The sequence below is a fragment of the Venturia canescens genome, chromosome 3 (genome assembly GCF_019457755.1).
Source record: "Venturia canescens isolate UGA chromosome 3, ASM1945775v1, whole genome shotgun sequence".
NCBI classification, from domain to species: Eukaryota; Metazoa; Arthropoda; class Insecta; order Hymenoptera; family Ichneumonidae; genus Venturia; species Venturia canescens.
In genome coordinates this window covers 5,290,200-5,316,054 of record NC_057423.1, presented here as the reverse complement: position 1 = coordinate 5,316,054, position 25,855 = coordinate 5,290,200, and the positions used below count along the sequence as shown (strand labels likewise).

The window sequence follows — 25,855 nt, the reverse complement described above, 5'->3', positions numbered from 1 at the left end:
AATTTTGTAAAATTGTTTTGCGAGTAATATCGATAAGCTCGACAAGACAAATTAGTAAATAAACGTCGTGTAAATGTCACGCAAATGAAAATAAAATGTAAAATTTCGCTTGAGCGCAGCTCTCGACCCCGCGCGGGGTTATCGAAAATGAGAAGTTCGCAGTGTGACCGATGCCGGCGGGATCCGACGGCCCATATGAGCACACGAGGACACGCGTTACGAGGTGAATCGTTGCGAGCAGTTTTACGACCTCGCTATTTTGTAACTCTCATTCGCCGTCTCTCTTCATCGTTCTCTCTTTTTCTGTCGCATTCTCGGTTGTAAAACAAAGTTGAAAATTTGTTTGGGTGTGTGTTTACACGTTATTCGCCGACTCCCTTCATTTTCACGAGGCTCTTTCATTTGTTTCGTATAAATTAACGAAATACTATTCAAATTCACAGCGCCCCGGAATAATTGGAGGACGACCACTTGTTGTCTGTTTTTTCAAATGAAAGTCAATTAACTTAAACGAGAAAAGTTTTTTGCTGGAGTTTGTCACCGATCGAGAGTTTCACGCCTTCCAATATCATTCGACCAACTGAAATTGAATTTCAAGTTAATTGCAAATCGAAGTTTAGCGCTCGCTAAATTTCTGAGAGCCCAACTGAGCTCCCTTTTACGAAGAGCAATGCCAAGTATTATTTAAAATACGACAAAAAATTACTCAGTTTTGGAGTAAAACCGTACCAGGAAGACGAGGAGACGCACTGGGAAGTTAAAATTTGTAACGACATAATCTCCGGAGAAGATTTTGTTCACGATTCCCGGAGCGGAGCCTCCGGAGTTCGTCCCTTCCTCACGAGACGCCCGGTTCACATCCCTCCAGAAAAGTGTCAAATTCCGGATGACTTCTGTCACCATTTAAACTCGATAACTCAGAAGAAAATCGAGCGCGCAACAAAGAGCCCTGAAAACGAGTGCACGTGAAAAAATAAATTGAAAAACGTTTCTTGGCCGCACAAAAATGTTGTGCGAAACAGAGTTCCAAGAGGAAAAAATAATGAAAGATTTTCGATGGATTCCAAGCATGTATTCAACGGCATAATCCACTGCGTGTGTACACAAGCTCAGGGACAATTACGTTTCCTTGGTACATCCGTCTATAAATGTGTACGTGTACAGGGGCGTAAGTGCACGGCTGGTGGCTCGCTTCGCTCTTGCACCTTCAATTATTCATCAATGTGGAAGCGAATTGTTTATGAAACGCGTCATTAAGCTGATGGTTAAAGCGTCTCGAGGCAGGTACGATAATTACTCTGTGCTCGGTTGCATGAATACGCATATGTATATATATATTTGCTCATTTAATATCCCAGCAGCGGGAGCTCCGTCGAGTGATCAGAGCGTATATTCTCCGGCTCACTCTTTCTCTCTCTCTCTCAATGTCTCACATCACGCGAGCCTCTCACACATACTGGCTCCTCCCTCCTGTGCGATTTGCCCCATGGAAATTACGATATACTCATTAATGTACGTGGCTCATTTAATCGAGAGCGTCAACAGCATTCTGAGGCGCAGGAAGGAGAGAACGAGCAAGAGAGAGCGCGAGAAATTAGCCCTCTAAATGCTGCGAACACGCCCTCGTGTGCACTGCAAATTCACTTTCGAGTTCGATGCGATCGCGTCTACCATCGACGAAATAACGCACGAGATCTTTCACAGTTACGCGATACTTACAAATGAATCCTTTACGAGCGAATGAAATGTCATCTGCGCTGCACGGTCGTCGGGTCTGACAGGCTCGAAGGACTTTGACTCCCGAAATCTCGGTATCGAGTCCACATTCTTCTGCTACTTTCATTTTTTGACATCACTGAGACACTCCGGATCGATCTGTCGAGGATCGTAATGTTGAATATAAAATATCGTGGAATTCACTTTCGCGTGAGACAGAAAAACACTGGGAATTTCTATGGAACGATAAACGTGTTTTGAACGCAATAAAAAACAATTCAAACGGTATTGTGAAACTCGAGTTTGTCGTTTCGCGGGACATGACGCGAGGGGGTTTATTGGTTTTTTGTTGTTTTCATAAATTGAATAGGGAAAAATAAATTTTGACGATTTTTATGAATGGAGAAAGAAAATGAAGGTGTTTTTCAGTGAAAAACGAAAATAATCAACGAAATAGAATTGGAGGTGTTTTTCTAAATAATGTCAAGATTTAGAGAAATGGAGGTTTGATTTACGGACCTGTGTTTTTCGAGAGAATACTTCGTGGGAATCGGTGGTTTTTGTCAGAGACGTCTTCATTCCCAAAATCTCGAATAGTGAGAAGTTTGTTGATTAATAACACTGAGAGAGCGGGTTGAATAAAAAAAATTGGACGTTTCGGTAGAATCGAGAATAAAGGAGAGATAAACGGGAGTGGATGAAAAAAAGCTAAGCAGCATCCGAGGAATGAATCTCACCGTTGTCCCGTGGTCCAGCTGTCGAGTCTCGCAGGAATCAGTGAGCGATAGATCAGAAAAATGTTTTGTGCACGTTTCGAAACACGAGAAAGAAGACACACGCACGAACACACATGCGAAAACGTTCACGAATTCACGTAAAAAAGAAAAACGTACAAAACACGTGGGGGAAGGAATCAAGATGGCCACGGAGATTCGTCTTCGGTGTCTTTTCTATCCCTTTCTTTTTCACTCGCGCACGAGGGAGAGAGCACGCCGCCCTTCCACATCCCGAAACGTCAGATTTTTCGGTACGTTTCACTCGTTGCAATATTATTATTGCACAATTCGAAACACAACAACCACGTTTGTACCGGTGAAAAAACTCGACGATCCATTCCCCGTCAATGCTTCTTCTTTCCATTTTATCGTTTTTTCGTAATGCAAAAAGTGCGAAAGTTCTCTCGTGACGTGCCGGGACGCGCGGACAGGCAGCGGCCATGTTGCTCTCGTGGCTCCCCCACTCCCCTACGCGCACCGCAGCTTCGAGACTTCGAGGAGTGTCGAGCGTCGTCCGACTGGAGTGGGAGCATATCCAAACCGTGTTCCGTGCTTTTCACAGTCCACGAGGGAAAGGAATGTGCGAACGAGACAGCTTCACTATGCTGCTGCGCGTCTACATGAGAGAAAGGGAGAAAGTTGGCGGGCGATGTTTACATGAATTTGGCCCGATCGCAAAACAATATCCACGCATTTTTTCGACGTTTCGATGAAAAATTGTACCTTGGGTATGTAGCGATAAATCTATTCCATTTTCCGTGGATCGTTCCCAAGATATAAAATTAAAGTGAACGTGAAAAATTAGGACCCAGACAAAAAAAATTCCTTTGGCTTTGATTCGATGAATGTACATTTTTCTTCGAGAAATAAAACGAAAATTACGCGATGCAGTATGACGTGATACGATTCCCTCGTTTTTTACTAAACCCTCGTTTGACTAGCTCTGTATCTGACTCAACGTCCATGTTACATGTTGCTGACATTGGAACCAACGCAATTTTCAGAGTAATCAAATTTTTTTTCAATCGCTTGGTAAGTGTACAAATTCGACTGGTCCACCAAGAGAAAAATTCGAACGAAGCGATAAATAATTCGGAGAAACAACTAATTGTTGTTCTACATCGACATGTGAGCCGAGGATATTGGCATAGAATTTCTGAAATATTACGAAAATCATACGAGGCTCGGTAAACATTGTTAATTTATGACTACTGTTTCTTTATTTTGAAAGAGCTCTGAAAGGAAAGAAAGAGCGAGTGTGTTTTGTGACGTTCCCGCCCGAGTTTTGTTGAGTTGCGCCGACGCTGTGGGCTCGACGCCATGTTGAAAAAGCTCGAGTGTGTTCGGTGAGCGGTCGTGCATCTTCGCATCGCCGGCGCGGTTCGCTCGGAGACGCGAGACCGGTCGCGACGCTCCAACACACGCGAGCGCGCACGGTGAGTTTTTTCGAGCGATTCCCGACAACAAAAACACGGAGATCAGCATAGAAACGAGAAGGTTAATAATCGTAGAGTTTTTTCGTCTCTCTGTACGAATACACAGCGAATAATTAGCCAGTGGATGTAGAAATGCACACAGTGTTGAGGCGAAAAATTCTGGCATCATGACGGCAACAGGAGGTACATACGCGCGCGTAGCGGCCATGCTGGCTCGGCGAATAAAAACAAACCCATTATTTCCCGTAAATATGATTTTTTCTCACGATTTCAACGTCATAATAATTTTTCGTGTATTTTGTCTTCACGAGTAACGTAGAACGAAAGAATTTTTGTGATTTGTGCCAAAGTCGTTGAAATAACTAGCACAATTTCTTTTCCATGTGCGACACCACGCGCATGACAATCAAATTTGTTGTGCCTCGCGACGTTGAGGACGTTTTGTAGCTTTTTATGTTGAGTAAAAAACAAAGTGGAAATTATTAGTGATCCTTTTTATCGTATCAACGGTGTTTAGGAAAAAAATTGGCATGATAAATTGAAATGAAAAAGGTTGAAAACCATTCAAAATTACCTGAAAAACCATTAGAATTCTTGACTGTTCAGTACTTTTATTCTTCGAAGAAGAATAAAAAAAATGACCGCTACTGAAAATGTGACTCGTCCCTTAAAAAAACCAGCAATAATAATCACAAAATAAAACCTGGCATCGACTAAGCCCAAGTAAAATAAAATAAAAAAAGATTTATAATAGATCGATTTCTTTTTCAACGGGGTACGGTCGTTGGGCGCGTATATATTTCACTGCGGGACAGTCTATATCTTTGGGCTGTGTGGCACGCTCTGCATATCTCATTCGTAAGTTGAATTAATGGGAGGTATCCAGTACCGGAGGCAGATAAAGCGACTAAAAGCTTTTTTTCGTTGCAATTCGTACTATGTGCCTTTCGTAGCGATCAAAGAAATTTAAATAGTTTCCCCACTCCCCGGCCAATCATTCAACACGCGACAATTTTTCGTTCATTTTTTCTTCCCTTTTTTCTCTCTTTGTCGCGACTCCCAAAACTCTTTCTCGTTCTATCTCATTCCCTCGCCACGGTGACGGAATAATGGGCTTTATTCTCTCCTCGGTGGAACAGCGAGTTTGCGATTCCTCGAGAGACGCCGAATCGGGCTTGAATGTAATACCGCGTTAAAATACCACGATTGGCAGGTCCGGCAAGTAATTTGCGAGAACAATTAATTTCGTGCAATTGAATCGATCTTTTTTTACTGTAAATCAACATTTCGGAATTTCGATGAAACGAGAGTGCTTTTGATCATCATTTTTTTGCCGTTTTTATTCACTGCGTTAAATAATTGTTTCGGGCCACTAGAAAACTCGGATAACACGACGAAGATTTAAATTGATACGAAAACATGGTTTTACGACGCTCGTTCTCGTTCGATCATAAAATTCCGAGGCCGATTTATCGAACATGATTTTCTCCGTGCACGTACATTCGTGTTTCGTCAATTTTAGTATCCATATCCGTATATTTTGTACAAAGTAACTGGGTACGAAAGAGAGAAAGAGAAAATAGTCGCGCGATAAATATTCCTCGCGTGCTGCTCCCGCGTCAACGAATTTCCGTATACGAGAGCCTCAGCTCCGCTAGTGCGGGCCACTCTCACAGTCGTAAATATACAGACAACAACTTCGTTCCATCCACCACTCGTGCACATAGCAATGGAAAGAGGAAGTGAGACAGAGCATGAGGGAAGGGGAGGAGATACTCGTGAGCCTCGTTCGAATCTTGGACGTTGGCTAAATAATCCCATGTGTAGAGAAAATTTCGCGTGCGTCATTCGAAACGCAAGTGTCCATCTTCCGCCTTTATACTTTTCCCTTCTCCTCATTTTTTTCTCATCCCATCTTTACGAGACCGGAATCCTAAAGCCTTTGGAAACACGTTGCTTCGAGCCACTCAGAGTTTCGACAGGGTCAATTCAATTTTTACCACAAACGTGGTGGTCGCTCACACTTGTTTTTTGTTTTATTAACTACCAACAATTGTACGCACCGACGAAAGACGACGGTTCGTTGTTCCACTGCTGCCAGCTAATGGTCGACTTCGAATAATTATTTTGCAGAACATCAAACGCAGATTTTATCGAGGGCTTTACATCGTTCGACTTCTCGACACTTTTCGAATGGACGTGGATTCCCCGGACCCGTACGGAAGCTTCGATTTTCGAGCACGAGTCGCGACGGACGTTTTGTTCGAGCCCCCCGTTGGAATTTTCTGCTGCGAAGAGGAGTTGGAACGATGCTGACTTTCAGGGACGTCTGGTACCAAGTAAGTGAGCAATAAAAGTATTTCGACGAGGATTCTCGACTGGGAGATTGACGCAATAAAAATCGTGAGAAAATTGAAAATTTTTAACCCTCTGGATGTACGATTCCTTTACAGTAACTTCAATCATCGTAGGAAACGCTGTATCAGTTGAAAAATAGTGGAAATTTCAAGTTTCTCGACTCCAACACTGGCCACTTTGATTGCCAAAATTTGATGAGTTTCAAGGCCACGTATGTAGCACCAGAAGACAATATTATCGCGAATGAAACATGTGAAAATCGTAGAAACTTTCTCTCGGTTTATTGCATCGGTTCGTGCACACGGAACGTCCTGAATTCACCAATATTTCCTACTTTTCCAGTAAATGAAAGAGATTGACGATAGAAAGGAAAGTATAGCAGTGCGCAATAGTGGAGAAATAGGAAGAGCCGAAGAGAGACGGAACGAGGCGAATTTCACAGAAAACACATACAATTTTCGTGGCGAGAAACATCGCGTACTAATTTACACCAAGTCGAGCAATAAATATTGCTGCTCCTCTTGGTAGAGAATACACTCGTGCAACGCGAGAATTATATGTTCATATATATTGTATAGAACATAGAATGAGGGAGAGGTGGAGAAGATGCGGACGTATGGAGAAATCCCGCAGACTACGGGGCACCGCACACCACCAGCAACGAACAAGAGAAACCAACGACAAAGTACGTTTATATTTATATATTTATATGGGTAGCTTCACCCCAAATTTTTAAATTCTTCAAATTCATTGAAAATTTCATCAAAATTGAGATAACACTTTAGAAAAATAATTTCTTCCAGTCATTCCAAAAGGAGTTGATGAGTACATAAAAGTGCAGTTTTCTCATTAGTAGCTCGTACTTTGTCGTAGATTTCAAGTCAAGTAATGACTCTGAAGTTGTTCTGATTGCTTTAGCGTGTCACAATGACAGCTGGATGAAAACGAGAATAATTCTCAACGAAAGGCTGTTTTCATTGCATTATTTGAAAATAATACGGATCGTACCGATTTATTTTGGCAGCGTAAATGGAATGTTCAAGTTCGAGGAGGATTTTACGAGAAAAGAAAAAGAACGAGGAACGCGGAAGCGTCGGAATGTCCGCACGAAATCGTGTCGGATAAAAAAAGGCGAGTGCAGAATCGAATGAGCTTTTGTTCGAATCTCGGTCCACTCGACGTCGATTTCCCCATAGGTTTATATGCGTATATATTAGTATGTATACATATATATGCATGAATAACGCATTATAAAGGAAAGAGAGAAGCGAAGGAAAGAGGATGGAGGCATACGCACGTAGCGAAGAGAGGACGACGGAGCAACAGTAGCCGTAGCGCCGGTTAATTAGGGTTTAAGTTTATGAGGTGCAGGCGCGCCCGGTCCCAACCTCCGCTTCACCAGCCCGCAAAATCCTCCTGGTACGTACAAAAGCCCTCCTCGTCCTACCCCCGCGTGTTTCGCCAGAGCCTCGCTTACTTTTGCTCACTGTTCGCCATCAACCCCCTTCTCTGCTCGTATCCAGAAACAGGAAGAAAGAGAGAAACAAGTGTATAGAGAAGATCAGAACGGAATCAGCCACCTCCTTTTCTCGACCAGAAAGTCCACCTACGATAGGCGCTAGTTCTTTCATTCTTCTTCTCCTCGGCCATTCTCCACTCTCCATTTCGACCTTTCCATCCTCAACCTCGTTCCTAACACGACTGAACTTGCCACACTAGATTGAAACGACGAACGAGTACCAACGGACTTGAACATTTTATATTTTTAATCCGCAGCACTTTGGGATCGTAATATTCATTCGATTTTCGAGCTCCGGATCGACTATTTTGTTGATATCGTTTGATTTTTTCTAGAAAGGAATGAAAATGCGTCATTCGTTTGATTTTCATGGTCAAATACCGATCGAGGGACCTCAAACCAATATAATTTGGCATTAAATGAATTTTTTTGTGGTATAAAATCTTCGTGCTTTTTCTCTCATTCGGTCGGAATAATTCAGACTAAAATAAATCCTGGCAAATATACTTCAATATTATAAAATATTTGTTTATTTCAGACCTATAAAGCGGAGCGCCAAAATTCAATCGACTCGAATCGCAGTATTGTGTATACTTCCTTGATATGACTCGAGGCACGTCTGACCTGGAACTTGGCCGCGGCTGCTCTTCAAGGAGCAAAAGTTTCTATATACACAAGTCTATAGTCGGAGTGTTTTCGGCTAAAAATAACGTCTGCCTGGATTTCGAGAGCCCAAGAGCTATGTGAATTCTTCGTCGCTCGTGCCGACGGTCTCGAGCACCATTTGCGAAATGCGATCGACCGAAATGTTCTGGCTAATTCGATAGATTATTTTTTCTAATAATTTCGAATGAATATTTACGCAGTCGTGGCGGTGAAGGGGAAATGAAGGAAGTGGAAAACGTTCGTCACTCCCGAAGGATTCCCCGGTTTATTTACGATTTTTTCATCTCAGTCGAGTAGAATTGATCGGATCGATAAACAAAAGGTGGAATAAGATGTAAAAGGAGGGGAAAAGAGCGAGGGAGACGAGTCGAGGAAATAGAGATTGGCGAGTTGAAGACGAAATTTATAGGAGCAAAATCGTATCGAGGAATCGGGAGCTTCGCGTGCTTGCGACTTCCTCGAATCACATTATTTTTTCCACGTTTCACTCTCCTTCTCTTTTCCTCTAGTTCCCTCTTTTTCTTTCTGTTCTCGCGAAAGATATCGCTTTCGAATCTTTGTCGCAAGGGATTTCGCGAGTCTCGGCGCGAACTCGGCCTCGCGTGTTGCCATGCCACTGTTTCTTTGAATCTTTAGCCATACTTATCCATATATAGATTATCTCTCTATGTCTCGGGCCGAGTAGAGTTAAAAAATTCAACGTACGACAAAAACCTTCGACCGATAAGGTCGAAAACTCTTCGCCATTCCGCATACGTGGACTGTTTCTTCCCTCGGTTCTTCGTTTTTTGCCTATTTGACATAAAAACATGCACCCTCTGCAACAGTAAAATAGACTTTTCCCTTTCGTGATCAAGCGTGATATGCAACTTTAGTCGTAGCACTAAAAATTCATGGTAACGAATCCCGGGCTTGGGAACTTTGCACGGAGGAAAATCGTTTTTCTTTTCAGCCAATTTAAATTTTGTTGCTAGAAACCAAACATCGTTTTTTGTTATATTAAAGCTTCCTGCGATGTCCGAGAACAAATTTATAATCATTTTGCTATTGTATATGTGAATTAGGATGAAAATAATCTTTAAACTGTTAAATTTATTCACGACTGCTCGATGATGGAATCAAATATTTTGCTGAGACAGCAAATTTAATTTCTCCCTTAAGCGATAGTTGATTAAGCAAGAGTCTCGGGGAATAATAATCTGAATTGATTTATTTTTGGAAAAAAATCTTTTTGAAAAAGTAGATCCAGAGGCTTTGCTATTTTGTTGTAGAGCAGGACGTCCGAAAGGACAATTCGATTGTTGCAAAAAATTAGAAATTAACGCCCGATGCACACCGTGGGAGCTCATAAATACTCCGTATTTATGAGGAGCTCGTTTGTTAAAGGGGTAAAGTATCAGGGAAAATAACGTACGGATATAAACCAAAATGAATGTAGTGTGTTCGTGTAATTAAATCATGTCGACGGTTTTGCAATTAAACTCGATTATTTGCTCGTCCGCCGGAGTGCCAGCTTCGATTTAACTCGTGGGATCGTTTTTTTCCCCAATAAAATGGTTTTCTAATTTTTCTCTCCCTTTTACGAGATTTTTTTTCTCCCTCCTCGGAGGGATTCTCTCTCTTCTTTCCAGCCATTTTACAAGCGACTTTGTCGCCCCCCAATCGGCCCCAGTTCAGCCACTCTACTTCCCCCTTTCGCTTCAACAGCGACATCTTTCTCACTCACTTTTCCATTCGCGAGAGAATTCCCTTCCTTCCGAGCCTACTGGTTCGTCCAACCTGAATTATATCGCCATCTGAACGTATATCCCGCTGGGGTTGGAACGATTTCGAAAAGTGGAGCTCCCGGAGACAGAACTAATTATAACGCCGGATGAGCTGTGGTTAAATTAATTGGGACGTTTCCTCTCGTTTCACATGCATCTTCTTCCTCCCTCTTTTTTCGCCCTCACCCTTTTCGCTTATCTATTTTATCGACGCTCCGGGTTGCTGTTGAAAATGCTCCTCAAAAATACCATTTTATTTTTATATCTACAAACTGAGCTTCATACAAAAAAACCGAAAAAATTGAATTCCAGAAATCGAGAACCGAAATCTATGCAATTCCTAATTTCCTGCCCTCAAAAATTCGACTTTGAATCGTGCGCTACCGATCTCACTCCTTAAATCTCTACCAACAACAAATCTCCAATTAAAATACTTCAACTCTTCGGAGTACACTGGCAAGGTGTTTCTTTTTGGTTAGGGGGAAAAAAAGTATACACACGCGAAGAGCCAGCACGATCGAGAATAGTTCACGAGGAAAGAGAAGCAAGGAAATCTAGCCACGCGATAAGCTCGTTCTCTTGGGGGTATTTTTTACGCCCTTGCAGCTGCATCGCCCTCGTAATCAGATATATCGACAGGTTACGTGCTATAGAATTGTATTAGTACCGCACTAATTCGTTCTAATAGCAAAACCCTCCTGGATAGTCTATTTCATTCGATCTATGTATATACATTATTCAAATTTATGTAGGCATTATAATTTCCTATAGATATATACGTTGCAGAGCTCGTTGGTGGTGAGAGAAAGCCATAAATATTCTCCAAGTTGTGTATTCCTCCTGTGTGGGGGCGGGAGGTGTCCTCTTCCCTCGCACCCAGCTCGTTATACTGCGAATGCTTCAACACCGGTAGAACACAAGATGGGAGTTAGCGTATCTGTATCTTAGACCCGCCTATAGTTCAACTCATTCATATAGACGAGAGAGAGAAAGAGAGAGAGAGAGAGAGAATTCTCTGTTTCTCTTGCTCTCTATTCCTTTGTTCTAATGCTGATGAAACTATTTGCAGTTCAACAGTATTAAGTATACAAAGTTTACGAATGCAGACTGGAGGGATATGGTTATGAGAGCAAGTCCTTGGTCCGTTGATCGGTTTTGTCCTATCTTAAAACAATTCTCCTAAAGTTTGATACGTCGTTAGATTTATTGAGGTTCTTCCATTCTGGTGGTGGTGTTCAAAAATAAAGTTTCTTTTCAGCTGCCCCAATTTTTTTAACTTTCTTCATATTTTTTGTTCCAGACTCACCAATGCAGATCTGCCATTGGATGCTTTGATTCTTCCTTTCCAACTCAACGAACTTTTTTGCGAGAGCTGTTTCTGTCGTCAGCTGTAAAAATGAGGATCAAAGAAATTGGAGTATTACGGTCTTCGTCTCATACACTGATTTTATTTTATGCAGACGTTTGACCTGACAATTTGTGGACAGGTGAGACTCTTGGAAGACTGTACAAAGAGGCGCTCTGGGTTTATTTCTGGTTCACGGTTCGTGTACTTGTCGTTGAGGGCAATAAAACAAATCCGACCGCGAGCTCGACCGTAGCGAAAGATTCTTACCGCAATGGTCTAAATATAGGGCAAACAAGTATCCCGACCCCCTGCCAGGTCGAATGACAACGGGCAGGTAAACCGACTTGAGGTTTCGACACTGCACTTTTTCGAGAGATTTCTATTATATTATTCAAATTTAAAAAGGAGATAGCGGAAAAGCAGTTTTGTCGGAGCAGCTTGGAGGAATTTTCGTTTCAATTCGTGCATTTTTCGACTTTTTTGACACCATAAAATGGGGGAGCGGAAGATAATAAAACATGCTGGGTTCAAGTTGCTATTCAAAGGCGGACAAGAATTTCTTTAATTGCTAGAAAATGACTCGGGCCTATTTGATCTGCAATCTTCGGGCCATCAGAGAGCCCCAAACTTTCACTTTGACTTTTTTCTTCCCCACTTTTCTCACGTTCCGAGGAAAAAATGCAGCGAAAGTGACAATTTCAAACTTTCACCCAAGAACCCCGTGACGGTCTTGATCTTTTTTTACCTTTTTTTACAGCCCCTCAGGTTTACGTGCTCACATCATCCCCGAACCCGGGCTCAGTGCTCTGCGAAGTACACTAAAAAAGAAGAAAAAAAGAAAGTCGCCCGGAAACCCGTAGAAAAGTCGGAATAAAATTTACCTCGCTCTCTCGGTGACCATAAAAAAACGTAAGTGTCGTGTAAAAGAATCTTTTGTATTTTCTCCCTTTCTTTCTTTCTACCTACTTTCTCTCGCTCCAAAAAGAGGCCAAATAGAAAGCTTGAAAAAAAAAAATTTCACGATAATTGGAGTTTGAGGTTTGGAGAAAAACGTTTGCGCATTTCGGAGCACGTCGCTCTGAAAAATCACGCCTCGACACTCCTCGTGAAAATATCATTTTGTCCCGCCGTCTTTGAGGAGGTCGACAAAAAAGTGTTTGAAAAAGCTCAAGCCGTTCAATCAATAATTTCAGTTATAAAATTGTCGTCCTTTCTTCTTTACCATAACTGCCAAGTACCATTCGTTTAACGTACCATTCGTCAGATGTATGCGCTCAAAAGAAATCTGCGAATCTTTCGCTCCTCGAACTCTCATCTCGTGTCCTCCTTCTCTTCTAGACCAAATTGCGAGAACAGAGAGAGAAAGGGAATGGGAGGGAGAGAGAAAGAGGCGAGAAGCAAAACGGAGGATGCGACAATATCCGGCGCCCCGGCGTCCGACAACTGATAACGCGGAGAGGGATGTTTATGCGTCCGCAGTATTCACGTTACGTTGAGTTCTGCCTCTCTTTCTCTCTCCCTCCCTCTCGTTATGGCAAAGGAAATGAAATATCAGAAAAAACCTCCAAAAAAAGGCTCAGTGCTGAATGTCACTTTGAAAAACACTAGAATAGTCGAAAATCCTAATTATTCAAATGAAAGACGATTTATATTGCACCCATTGAGTATGAGTAATGCGCAGCGAATATATGTGGCAGAATATTGTTTCGTACATCGTTACTAGTGATTTTGATTATTTTTTAACATAAATTCGTGATGTATATTTCTTTATCGGCCACTTCCCACGGCAATAAACTTGTCTTGTTTTTTCACAGGCGTTCCATCGTATCTGTATGCAAATCGGGCGCAGAAAATATTCTCTTCCGCAGAGGGAAAAAAACCAATGCAGGAGAGAATAAGGAAAGCAGAGAGTACGAGAGGAAGAGAATGAGAGGGAGGATTTCGTAATTTAAAGGAAACGTGTAAGGGTGCGCCGATGCGAAGAGGTGGTTTATCTCTCCAAAGGAAAATGTTGAGAAGGCGGAGGTGAAGGATGCTCAAGAAGTGGGCGAAAAAATGCTGAGAAAAATGCGTTTTCGCCCCAGGATCGAAACTCCATTGGACAAAGTATTTATTCCCTTCTTTCCTTCTCATTTTATCTTCATAATATTTTTCATATTATTTAAAAGCTAACAAAATTCTCATCGTACGCGCGCCGCTTTATTTCGAATCATTTGCATACGTTGATCTACGTCCAGCATTCGGTTGAACTCAACATTCATTGCGTGGTCGATGAATCCCGCGGCCATTTATTTATTCAATTATTCACAGACCCGCAAATATTTATATTCTTCAATTCCGAATAACTTTTAATTGCTACCCAAATTATAATCTTTCAAAACATCTTCGTACGTACACGAATCTCGACATTGTCTTTCAATACGAACCTAACGAGTTACAACCTCGATGAATGACTATGCCGATGATAATTTAATGTCGCTTTGGCCACGCCCAGTATTGTTCTTACATACACGATAACTCACGTGCGACATTTCTCGTGCTCCAACTCAAATCACTTTTTTCGAATTCGTATTTTACATACGCGATTCTATAAACGATTATACTCATCGTAGGAGTGCAGACTTTCATTCAAAACGCTTTTCATTCGAATCCTCGAATCGGATAAAAATCGATTCAGCAGCATGCGTTTCGCCGAATTACTTTGCACCTCCAAACTCAGCGCTTTCCTTCGAACCTCATCACAAATTAGGTACAGAAACGCCTCGTCATTTTAAATCATCGAATTTTCTTACTGAATCTTACCACAGTGTAAAACTCGAAATCGTATCTGTGTTTTCATAGCTCAGTACTGATGATGCATCGTGGAACACAAGATAAAGCACGACACACGCACGCTCACCTATAAAGGATGTACACACGTGTATGCATATCTACGAATATACACATTTATTTACGATTTCATACCAAGAGAGAGTGAGGAGGGATTCAGAGGGGAAGGTGAGACGTACTATCTGTGCCGAAGATAGAATGGATATACAGAGAGAAATGGAGAAACGTGCGGGGCTGAAATTCGGAGATAGGAAGATAGGAAAACAGTGAGAGAGCAAGAGTGAGACGGAGGAAGGTGGTATATGAGTTGAGAAGGAGAACAAGGGAGCTGGTACGGGGGGAGCTTCGCGAGTATACGCGAAGCTCTCTTCGCGGGGGTGGGGTGTTTCTCGTTTCCCGGGAAAAGGTAGTTCGGGGGCGGGGGAGGTTGGGCGTGTGAAGGGAGAATACTGAGAACTATGAAGAGAGAAAGAGAGATGAGAGCAAAGGGATGCTGGATGGGTAGGACGCGAGGTGGATTCTCGTTCGTTTCTACGTCCCCGCAGACGTCCAACTCCTGATCTATGACTCCCTTGCGCATAACGTATATATGTATATATTTATATTATATGTAGAGAGGGGAGAGATATATACAGATATAGGCGTAAGCGGAGTTGGGGGAGGATATAACTTTTATCTTATACCGGCTCAACGTGATCTTCGCAGCACCGGGGCGAGAGAATGCCGTGGCGCCCTGTGTAGCTTCGTTCGAGATAGAATAAGAGCGGAGGGAGAGAAACAGAAAGAGAAAGGGAGGAAGAAATGGCGAGGGAAAACCTGGACTCGCGGGAGAACAGGGACAGAGATACTTCCAGCGATATTTCCACCTTGGCCTTCTCGGCGCTTTGCAATGGTGGAAAATGGAATCCCCTGTACGAGATTCTCTCTTCTCTTCCTCTCTTTTCTTCCTAGCTCTCCTGTGGATGTATAAGTATATAAATGTCTTTTATACTTGTACGTATTCCTCTCCCGAATTCCCGCTGTGTGGAGAAAGCTCCGCGTAGAAGCCCCGGTGCCCAGGAAAACTCGCGACCAACCCCTCGCGGCTAAAAGTGACACGGAGGCGCACGAGAAAAAAGAGAGCGAGGGGGGTTTGCTCTGCCGTGCGAGAGAACGGTTAACGCAGCCATTTCACGCCTCGAGGAACATTCCCTTCCCCGCACCGCCATCTTTCTCTTTCACTCGTTCACCGCTTTTACCTCGTACGAAATACTGTGCCGAATCCAATCCGCACCCCCCTCCGCCCTTCTTCTTTTTTACTATCCTTCCAGCTTGTGAAAAAACGCGACGCTACCGGCCACTTCTCTTTCAAGGAATATCCTTTTCTCTGGTTTTTAAACTCGAAATAATATTTATATTTTCTCTATTGTCGGTAGATCGGTGGATAATGAAATTCTGGAAATATTGCCAAGAGAAACTAGAGCCGGTTAATCGTTTTTTAAATCAAACATCCAATCGAGCAATCCTATTCCAACTTCTTTATTCTCAGGAAAAAAAAACGAAAAAAAATCATATTCCATTTGGTTTACACGTGGTGGACTTGGGATGGAAGATTTTTTATCGATAATGTTGATTATACGATCGTTAGAAATACAGAATTATTACAAGTAATAGTAGAAAATTGTAACTATTGAAACGTATGTGAACAATACAGCCATGAGCGATTGGAAAAGAAACTCGACACGTATTTTGATGGATACACTTAGCGAGGGGACTTTCCTGAAGATAAAATGGCGGATCTATTAGGAAGGAGCCACGTGCGTCGCATCGAATCGTGAAGAGAAAATAAAAATAGGAAAAAAATGTTGATATGACACATGGAGATGGTTTAGCAAATCGATATTTGACAAAGCTCTTGAATCATGATCTGCCAGAGGGATGAAATTGTATCTCGATTCGCGGTCTGCTCCCTTCGCACATTCTGTTTTGGGTCTTTTCGTCTCCGTTTCAACGTACATTATACATTGCACGTCGATATGTGGAGACACACATATGAGAATAAAAAGGGCGGAAATCGATGTGTCGCTCAGCCGATTTTTACGACAGATTCGTCGATGATCGTAAATTTTTGTACTACGATGTCGGTGGGCTTTTTTTGCTGCCTCTCTCCCTTGATTTTGATTTGCTTCTCCCTTTTCTCCTGAGGCCCAACGTTACTTACGTTTATTTTCGCACTGCCAGCAATTCCTTTTCCTCGGAATCGGCAAAAAGTCTCTCAAAGTCGGGCATAATGGCTTCGGCGTATTTTATATGCGGGCGTTTTATTTCAGACTCTTACTTTTTCAGGAATAATCACATTTGAAGAATTTCGAGCTCGCCTACAACGACTACGTGAAAAGTTTTCGCCCGCGTATCCTCCCAATGGTCTCCGAACTTTTGAAAGATGCGAAATTCGTTAAATTCACGATTTCATTCGGCGTATTAAGTTTTTGAGGAAATTTGCAAAGAATCATTCCGAGCGTCAACTCAAATGACGAACTCGTCCATCATGGCTTTGAGAAACTCAAAAAACCAACGTTTCAGAGGGTTGTAGCAATAAAGTTTACTTCGACAGATCGGAGAGTGGAAAAAAGTGCTTTGAAATTGGATGGAAATATTGGTGGAGCTTTTTTTTGGAGTGACCCGAATTCGCGAGCGTTTTTCCCTCCCTCGCGTAATAGTCGAGAGGTGGACATGAAGTATGGCTTATCGATCAGATAGGTCGCTGACGAAATTACTGCAGGAGCGTTCCTCGAGTGTTATTGTGTGAGCAAACGAGATGGGAAATGGATATAGTTCGCGCGTAAGCGAGAGAGAGAGAGGGAGAGAGAAAGCGAGGGTCGGTTATAATCTACCATACGTCGTGCGCGAAGCTCGTAGAGCAAAGGGGGCGGCAACCGCAGCGGAGAGCACACACGAGTGTTCCGCGGCACTGGGAAAGCTGACGCCAAAGGCTACCCCAATTTCACCGGCAGGCATAACACCCCCTCAGTGCTCGAATCCACCTCCACTTGACTTTGGATCTCGCCCGCTGTCTCTCTCGCTCTCTCTTGGTGTCTCGTCGGACAGCCAATATTTATTGATCACCCCCGAAGGCATCGTCCCGTACCGAACCTCCCCGCTTTCCCGGCTGTGTGTGCCGAAACACGCCCTTGGAAAATACGAAAAAAGGTAAACGAGAAAGAAAAAGCGAAAACAAAAAAACTGCGGCCGAGCAAAAGAATGAACGCGCAGCTGTTCTTTTCGAACTCCATTACCACGAGGAGACTTCCTCTCTCTGGCCATTTTTTCCTCCCCTTTCGGGCCATCTCCCTCCCCTCGCGACCCAAAACTCGCTCAGAATCTGTTTCTCTTACACGAAATTTACGTTAAAACTCACAAGACCCCCCTCGCCGAGAAAATTCATCCCTCGAATCTTGATCTCCCTCTCCCTCTCTCTCGCACTCTTTTTCATTCTTTCTTTTCTTCTTTTATTCAAACGGTGTCGCTTCCATCGCGAGAGCCAGCACACAGAGGGTGGAAAAGTCGCAGGAGATTTCGTGAGGAAATACTTTTTCGAATTCACAGATAAATTTAAGGCCTCCTATCTCCGGGGTAGGCCTCCGAACTTCCCTACGAGAATTATTTATTTACATCTCTCGGTATATACGCGAACATTACATATTTTACATGAGGACGAAAGTTGAAGAGCAGGCCGCTAGTCAAAAACGTGCCTGGTATTAAATCCCCATGAATTTAAATTCCCCATTCCCATTTATATTTATACATCCCTGACACTGTAATCGGCGTGGGGCTCGCCCGAAATTCTGTTCATACTTTGGACGACATTTTCACAGCGTGATGCCATTCACCGAAGGAAAAAAGTACGCAGGGGAAAATTTAAAGAACAATTTACTTCGAATATCGCTCAATGAAATAATCGACCCTCAGAAATTCATTTCAATGCATTTTTCTGATAAATATTCAAAGAGCAAAACATTTTTTTCTTCCCACACATACTTTCATTCCCATGTGAGGATTAATGATGAAATAAACTTTGCAGGTTTAAACGCGGCGAGCTTTTCTTAACGATTGCTTGCAAAAGATAAACAATAATCTTGCAAAAAAGCGGAACTCACCTTGCAACCATGTCCAATGCGGCTTAGGGATATCATCCTTACCTGAAACACAAATTTCAAGAGATTCTATTAGTTCGTTACACCTCCAACAGCGTGAGACGATTATTATCATGGTCACCGTGTGACACGAACACGAAAAAATGCACGTATGTACTCTGCATTTGTCCATTTAACGAGACAATAAAATTTGAGTGGAATTTCATGACGTCGTGTATTGAAAAAAATATTAGTGAAAGTACATTCGACGAACGGTGGTTGGAAAGAAACCCCCGAGCGATCGGGGAATGAATAATTGCGAAAAAATCGAGACTAATGATGGTTCGAAGCTATTGAAAGCATTGAAATGGAGTCGAGGTACGGAAGCAGTTGGCAAGACTCGCGTACATATCGTACAAGAGCCAGAGTAGGAAAAATATTGTAGAATTTTCGTAACGAATCAGTTTCTACGAGTCGGAGAGTTACGAGAGCTCCGAAAGCTCAAAGCAAAAAGTCATTATGATGCGTGTTTTATGCTGGTCGTTGAGGATGTCCGCAATAGCAGTTTTCTTCTCGCAGTATAATCCTTTTTCTTGAGGAAATTTAGCTCGGTGTGCACTTTGTATATGGACGTGACCGTAGTTGCTCGAAAATATCAGTGTCTCCGTGAGATGGTTAAAGCGAAATGATTTTCGTACGTTCCCTCTATATCTCTAAGTCAATTTTTTAACTGTAATCGTAGAATCGCGATAGTAGCAACCGCATCGTTGCTGCGGTGTACCAAAAAGACAGAGAGAGAAAGTGAGAGAGACATGCTCGCGCGTTTAACCATCGGTGAGTTCTTGCTCTCTCGCTTTCGCGTCTCACAGCCGCGGGCCGCCAAATGATCCAGAACACCGGTGGGAATTGGTTTAGCCGCGATGGAGCGGCTACACACCGGACTCTCTAGCTATAACTCCGACCCTACAGCCCTGATCTACGATCTGTTTAGTAGTTCTATATCAGCAGTGTCGCTGCAACGCGATTTAGCGTGTGTATGTGCGATCGCACGTGTATATTTATATATAAATTCTGTCGTATTTATGTGTATGTTTATATACAGGGGATTGGCTGGCTCAACATTCGCTAGCGATTTTCCCGCGGACAAGTACGCACACAGTCGTGCGAATGAAACTCACTGTATCGGCGCGTTCTCCACCCTTCGCGGTACTCCCGACACTATACAAGCCTCGATTAATCACTTTTTTGTTTACTGAATTGTCAGGCTTTTTCCGATGGAATGGAAATCCAAAAACTGTTTTTTTCATTCATTCATTCCCGTGGCGAATTTTTGTACGGAATGAAAGTCACGGAAAAGATTTTATTCGAATTTGGGAATATTGATAGGGAGGGCATTTTATTCTGGTTTCAGCTGCGGAAATCGGGCTGACTATTTTGATAAATTTGGCCGAGAATTCCGAAGCGAATGAGCTTTCGGGGGATGAATCACGGGGGGATCGAATCAGTCGCCGTTTTATTGCAAAGTTCGATCTCCTTTGCAGCGATCCTCAGTGGAAATATCTTTTCGAATTGGTTTTTATTCTTTTGGCCGATTAATCGGGCGAGTGGCCGATTTATAACGGAGGTGCGGGGGCTGTAATATGAGAAAGGGAATAAAGCGGAGTGCGGCGAAAGAGAGTGAAAAAGGACGAGACGCTCGGGTCGGTCGCGCGAGGTTATTGGTTTCCGACTAACGTCCGGAAATCTGTGAAGACGCATTGCCGGTGACTGGTTATTAGATTATTGGCGCGTATCGACAGCTCCCCCGATTTCTGTACACCTAAATCGATCTCTCGAACCCGAAAGGGCGTACGAGTCGAGCTCCAGGGCCCGATTCGAGCGCGTTTCCACTCCGGACATGGAGGTGCCTGCGTAAGCAGCGGCTTGCGAAGGTATAGCGCGCTCGTAGGAAATCGAGGGGGCGCGTTACCGGCTGGTGAGTCCAGCACATACGCGCCATATCGATGCTCCCACGTATACAAATAGGAGAGACTAACTGCGAAATCGCTCGCCAGATTCTATAGAGGAAGAGGACACATAGGGTATGAATGTTTCTATACAGTTATAGCCCCACACCAAGTGGAAGGGATGAAACAGTGGCGATGCTGTTGCAGCCTGCATGCTAAAGGGACGGAAGAGGGGGCGGACAAAATGGGGAGACCGTGATAACGATAACGTACGATCGGCATTAGCTGGCGGCTTGCTGCCGCTGATGGATGCGCTAATTATCAGCAAGCAGGAGTTACACTGCTGCCCTTACTCCTATCGATATATCTATAATACACGCGGATATATTTATACGGCTATTTGCTCTTCGAGCATCGCAACTATTCTCCGGCACTCGATCCTCATTACTCCCGGCATTAGTTTTCTCGACGGAAATACAGCCCCAGATTTTTGCCTCACTTCGAATGATGGACCGCGACTCGCGGCGACGTTTTCCCGTTGAGCGCGTAGCTCGAGTTGAGCTACGCGCTCAACTCGAGCGTTCGATTGTAACATCGGTGAAGAATTTGTCATTTTTCACAAAATAAATTACAGAAAATCTTTTATCAAATAGCCAATTTGTCAAATAAACCTTCGTCGAATCAAATTTTTCTATATTCAGAATTGTTAAGACTTTTTACAATTAAACATGAAATTTTATGAAGGATTTGACGAAAATGTTATCTAGGCTAGAATCAGAAATTCGCGCATTGCGTGGTTACTGAAAATTCGTCGAAACGCGAGCTCAACGACTGAAAAGAAAAGAACGACTGAAAAAAGCGGTCGAATCTTGAAGAATGATATTTTGGACGTTCATTCACTTGGAATATTCCATTTTTTAATTTCAGACGCCATTTCGCGCCGCCGATGCAGAGTTTTTCACTCGGACAACAAGTGCAGTTTTCGGTATGCAGTTCTCGGCGAGTGTTTGTTCCTCTGCGGTTCGAGGACGCCGAGGAGCCGGCTAAACTGCACCACATGCACCATCCACATGGACACACACGGATATGTATTTATTGGCAAACATACAGTTACATGCGAGTCGTATACACCGATAGACCGCAGAGTCCGCGGTCTAAGCCCTCGACAGGTACGGGGTTGGTGGCGGTTCTAAACCCCCCCTGTAACAACGAAACTAAAAGCACGTGCAGCAGCACGAGCGAGCAAGTGACTAGCGTATAACCCTAGACGATATACAGCGCGATGTGATCAGGGTGAGATGGAAAGAGAAATAGAAAGAGCGAGAGAGAGAGAGAGAGAGAAGGCGCGTAGAGTCCGCCCGTAATGAACATGGCGCTTGGTTTATTTAATGGGAAATTCCGTGGCGCCATAAAGCTCGAAGAAGAGCGAGGGACGAATGCCAATGAATATAGATATTCGCACGTTTATATTCGTCACTATATCTGTATATGAAGCGACAGAGAGACTGAAATAGGCGAGAGAGCGAGATACACGGACTCTCGATATGGTGAGGGTTCGCAGGGTGAAACCTCTATTAAATTTATGCTTTCGGTTTACCCGCACTGACGGATCGCAATACGCGGCTGTGCGACTCTCTTCGATGTATAGAACGTCGAGTAATACTCGCTGGTTATCCGATTGGTGGATTCCGAGGGAAATATCCATACGCGTGCATATAAACGAGCCAGTAGTCGCACACGTTTTTCAACGTTCAATTTAACTTTCGTTTCTTTTCAACGGATCTGTACGAATCAAGTTCATCGATGTTTTGACATAAAAACTTATTTAGTTCTGCCATGATGAGCACTGGAAGCTGAAGGTTCGTTTTTTCCCACGTGATTTCAATGAATTATTTCACTGTGAGTGATTCAAAGGATTTTTTCGACTTGAATTTTCGATGGCCCTCGATGTTCGAGTCGCCGATGTCCGATGAAATTCGAGGAGCCGGCGACGAACAAAAATGCGAGTTTTCCCGATTTTTTTTTGTCAATTTTTCGTCCATAATTGTCCGGATTCGGAAAGTGATGAATCAGAACATTTAATTGTTTAATTCATGGGACGCTTGGGCGTTGGACGTTCGAGTACAGAGATTGGCTCGGAGCAGAATTGCGGTTTTTGATATTCAAACCCCTCCGCGATGACAGACACCGCAATGTCAGCGCGTAAAGCGTCACACGGGTTTCTAAACACGTCTGCTCGTGTGTATATATTGATGAAAATTCATGAGCTCATACGACGATTGTAGATTATATAGATGACCGGGTATACAAACAATCCCGATACCGCACGGCCACGATTCCATATTCGCTCATCCGTTAAACATTTGTTCCGAGCATTATAAATAGCATCCTCGTTGATCGCTCGTATCATTGAATATTTACGTTCGCGAATTATAAGTAATTTGCCAGACGTTTTATTGAGGTTGCTGTACATTTTGAGGGGTGAATAATTCAAGTTTGGGTTTTTTTAATAAACAGCAACAAAAACGCTGCTGGTCGAAGATTCATTTATTCGATATTTCTGAAAATTTAAAAAATTCCCAGATTAATTTAATACTCAAATTCAACATGGGAATTTTTCCATAAAACGTAAAAATTTATGGGCGAAAAAAGGGGCAAGTATGAGCGTAACAGGCGTCTTAAATAATGGACAACAGTGGGCAACATTGTTCGAAGAATCTCATGAATACGAGAAGCTCGTCTTATCCGTCTCGTGAATAACCTCGGCTGATAGTAAGAGGCGCCTGAATTCACGAGTAAAACTGTAGAAGTTGTGAGAACTCGTTCTTATCTCGGCACCGTCATCTCCACCGCTCTTTTCCGTCTCTTTCCACTTTTCCAACGAGATCGTATAATTTTCACGCGCGCGGGATGCTGCGGTCCGTTGGAAGTTTTGCGTCCATCGTTTTCTGCTCCCATTTCCAGCCTCTGCCGCTCCCTTAAATCCTCACTTTTACGGGCTATGTTCGATTCGGGAACGTTTAATCTTAAAGAAATAGTATCGCGATTTTATACCTATAGCATGGACCCAAGAATCGCGGAACTCATCGCCGCCCTCCCTTTTTCCTAAGACCTCTAATTACCAAATTTTCCCTCGACCTTAATTCACCGATGTAATTGCTCTGCCAAAATCCCCCTCGTGAGAGAGGGAGAAAGAAGCGCTCTCCAGCGCGGGAGAAAGCTTCGCTCCCCATCTCCACACCCCTTTGAGAATTCAAGACACACCCTTACCATCGTTCATTCGAGTTCCACCAAGGACGAAATCGCCATCCCTAACCGAGAGAGAAACTGTGTTGAACCCTCAAACGTTTTCTTCTGTTACCCCCCGAAACGCTAACACTCAATGGCATTCCTCGAGCCCGTTTTCAAACCCCCTTTCTCCTGCCGCGCGTCTTTCCTCTTTTTCACGTATTACGTGCCCCGTATCTGTCTTTTATCGTAAAGTTCCTCAACCAAAGACTTTAAATTATACCAAACGCGTGTTTAATCGACACGGTACGCTCTCTCTCGATTCTTTCCACTCATTTTTTTCTTGCATTTGTATTATCTCTGTAGCGCCCTTCTTCTCTCGGAAGAAGTCTTCCCGAAACCCCATAATCGTCGGGACATAACGGGAAATAAGAGCGAAGTGGGGTTCCCGATTAGGGTGGAAAAACTCGGTAAATTCGGTATCGAATCCTCAATTACAATGAAGCAAATACTCGAATAATATTTTCACCGTTACGAAACTTGCCTCATAGTCGTAAATCGGTGAAGCCTCGTTCAGTCATTTTATTTGAAACATTAGATTTTTCCAAGGCGATAATAACCGAGGGAAACGTCAATAAAGTTTAGCCAATGACATATTTTCTTGCTGTGAATTTCATCGAATTTATCGTTTTACTCGTGGGCGTGTTATTTATTCGCTAATATCTAAATTAAATTGCTAGTTCGAGCTGGCACGGGACTCGGATGCAGCGTTGACGTTTTAACGAGACTGTGCAGTCCGCAGGTTTGCACGTGCTCGGAGAAACCTCGCGTCGTTCTCTCCCATTTTCCATTCCTTTTTCCTCCGCGTGTTTGTCAAGTCGTCACGTATCACCGTCCATTTGTTTACGCAATGAGAGGCCCCAGTTTATAGGCATGCTACAAACTATAGGTTTTGTTGAGCACCACGCGGAAATGTGCGAAACGAAAATTGTTTCTCACGTCGTCGCGATCTCTACAGTTGACCATACTTTTCGTGCTTCGTGTGTTATATAAAGCTCTGTAAGCGCGTGCAATACAGTGATACATGGAATACCGAGAATATTCCGGGCGTCAGATTCGTTATTTACACACGTAATGTGCGATCGGAGCACTTAAAATCGAAAATTTCAACGAATTTCAAACATTTCATATTTTTTGTGTTCGATTACGTTGCAGGAGAATCGACGAATTCCTTCTCCGGCCGAGTGGATCGAATAACAGATCATCAAAATAGAAAACTTTAACAGAAAGAAGCGGAAAAAAATCAAACGACTCTATTCATCCAAGTCGATTCATAGTCTTCCGAGTATTAGCGGAAGGGATTCAATTTGAAATTGCAAACCCTGAGAGGAATAAATCTGCGGAGGTAGGGAATGAAAAAGAAGCTAAAAGAGAAGAGGAGACGACTGGTAGGGTCGGTGAGAGTGGATAAAAGAAATTGCTGAGACTCGTAGAACGTTTCGGTGGTCTCTCGTCCGGCGAAAGAAGGGAGAGTGCCCGGAATTAAGAGCCATGCGGTGTGTGCCCAAGAGAGTTAAAGGGAGAGAAAGAGAAGAGAAGAGAGAATAAAAAGCTGGAATGAAATAAGAAATACATGAATCCACGCGTATGTATACGTGTATTTATAGCCCTGTATATATTCGAGTGTATGTGACCAATGTGAAATAAGGACTAGACGCCGTTCGTCATCGGTTATATTCTCAGGGGTCGATATAATTTTGGCACGCGATTCGCGAATCGTTCCATCCCTCTCTGACTCCTTTCATCCTCGTATTCTCACGTACTTTGGTCCATGCATCGACAACCCAAAATTCTTTAAATCCACCAACATACAAGTATATCGCGAGTGTATAGGTTCATATACAAAAGCACATTTACAAACGTTGTACATACGTATTATACATGGGAAAAAGTACGCACACATGATTCACCGTAGACGGTTTATTATATACGATAGGTAAAAGTATAGCAAGTATAGAAGAAAAATGTAGTGGCTCTTTGCAAATGTACTCGGGGCTCCATAAAGATTGCCTCAGCGCTGCGTACACTCTCTCGCTTTCTTTCTTTCTCTCGTTTCTGGATAGTTTATACTCATTTTTATGCGTATATGCGAACG

General features: G+C 43.1%; 1 protein-coding gene and 1 long non-coding RNA gene across 3 annotated transcripts in view; one reads left to right on the top strand and one right to left on the bottom strand.

Annotated features, from left to right (window-relative positions):
• The window catches only part of LOC122407642 (homeotic protein ultrabithorax-like), a 152,949-nt gene that overhangs the window by 82,800 nt on the left and 44,294 nt on the right, over positions 1-25,855 (bottom strand). Inside the window, exon 2 of one of the 2 annotated variants that reach the window (XM_043413981.1) lies at positions 18,551-18,592. The exons of the other annotated variant lie outside the window; for it this stretch is intronic. Coding sequence (XP_043269916.1) covers positions 18,551-18,592 — 42 coding nt within the window. The remainder of the gene's footprint in view (positions 1-18,550; positions 18,593-25,855) is intronic. 2 annotated transcript variants of the gene reach the window in all.
• On the top strand, positions 4,105-6,494 carry LOC122407645 (uncharacterized). Its single transcript, XR_006260245.1, has 3 exons — positions 4,105-4,173; positions 6,062-6,267; positions 6,382-6,494. It is a non-coding gene; the product is annotated as an uncharacterized lncRNA (long non-coding RNA).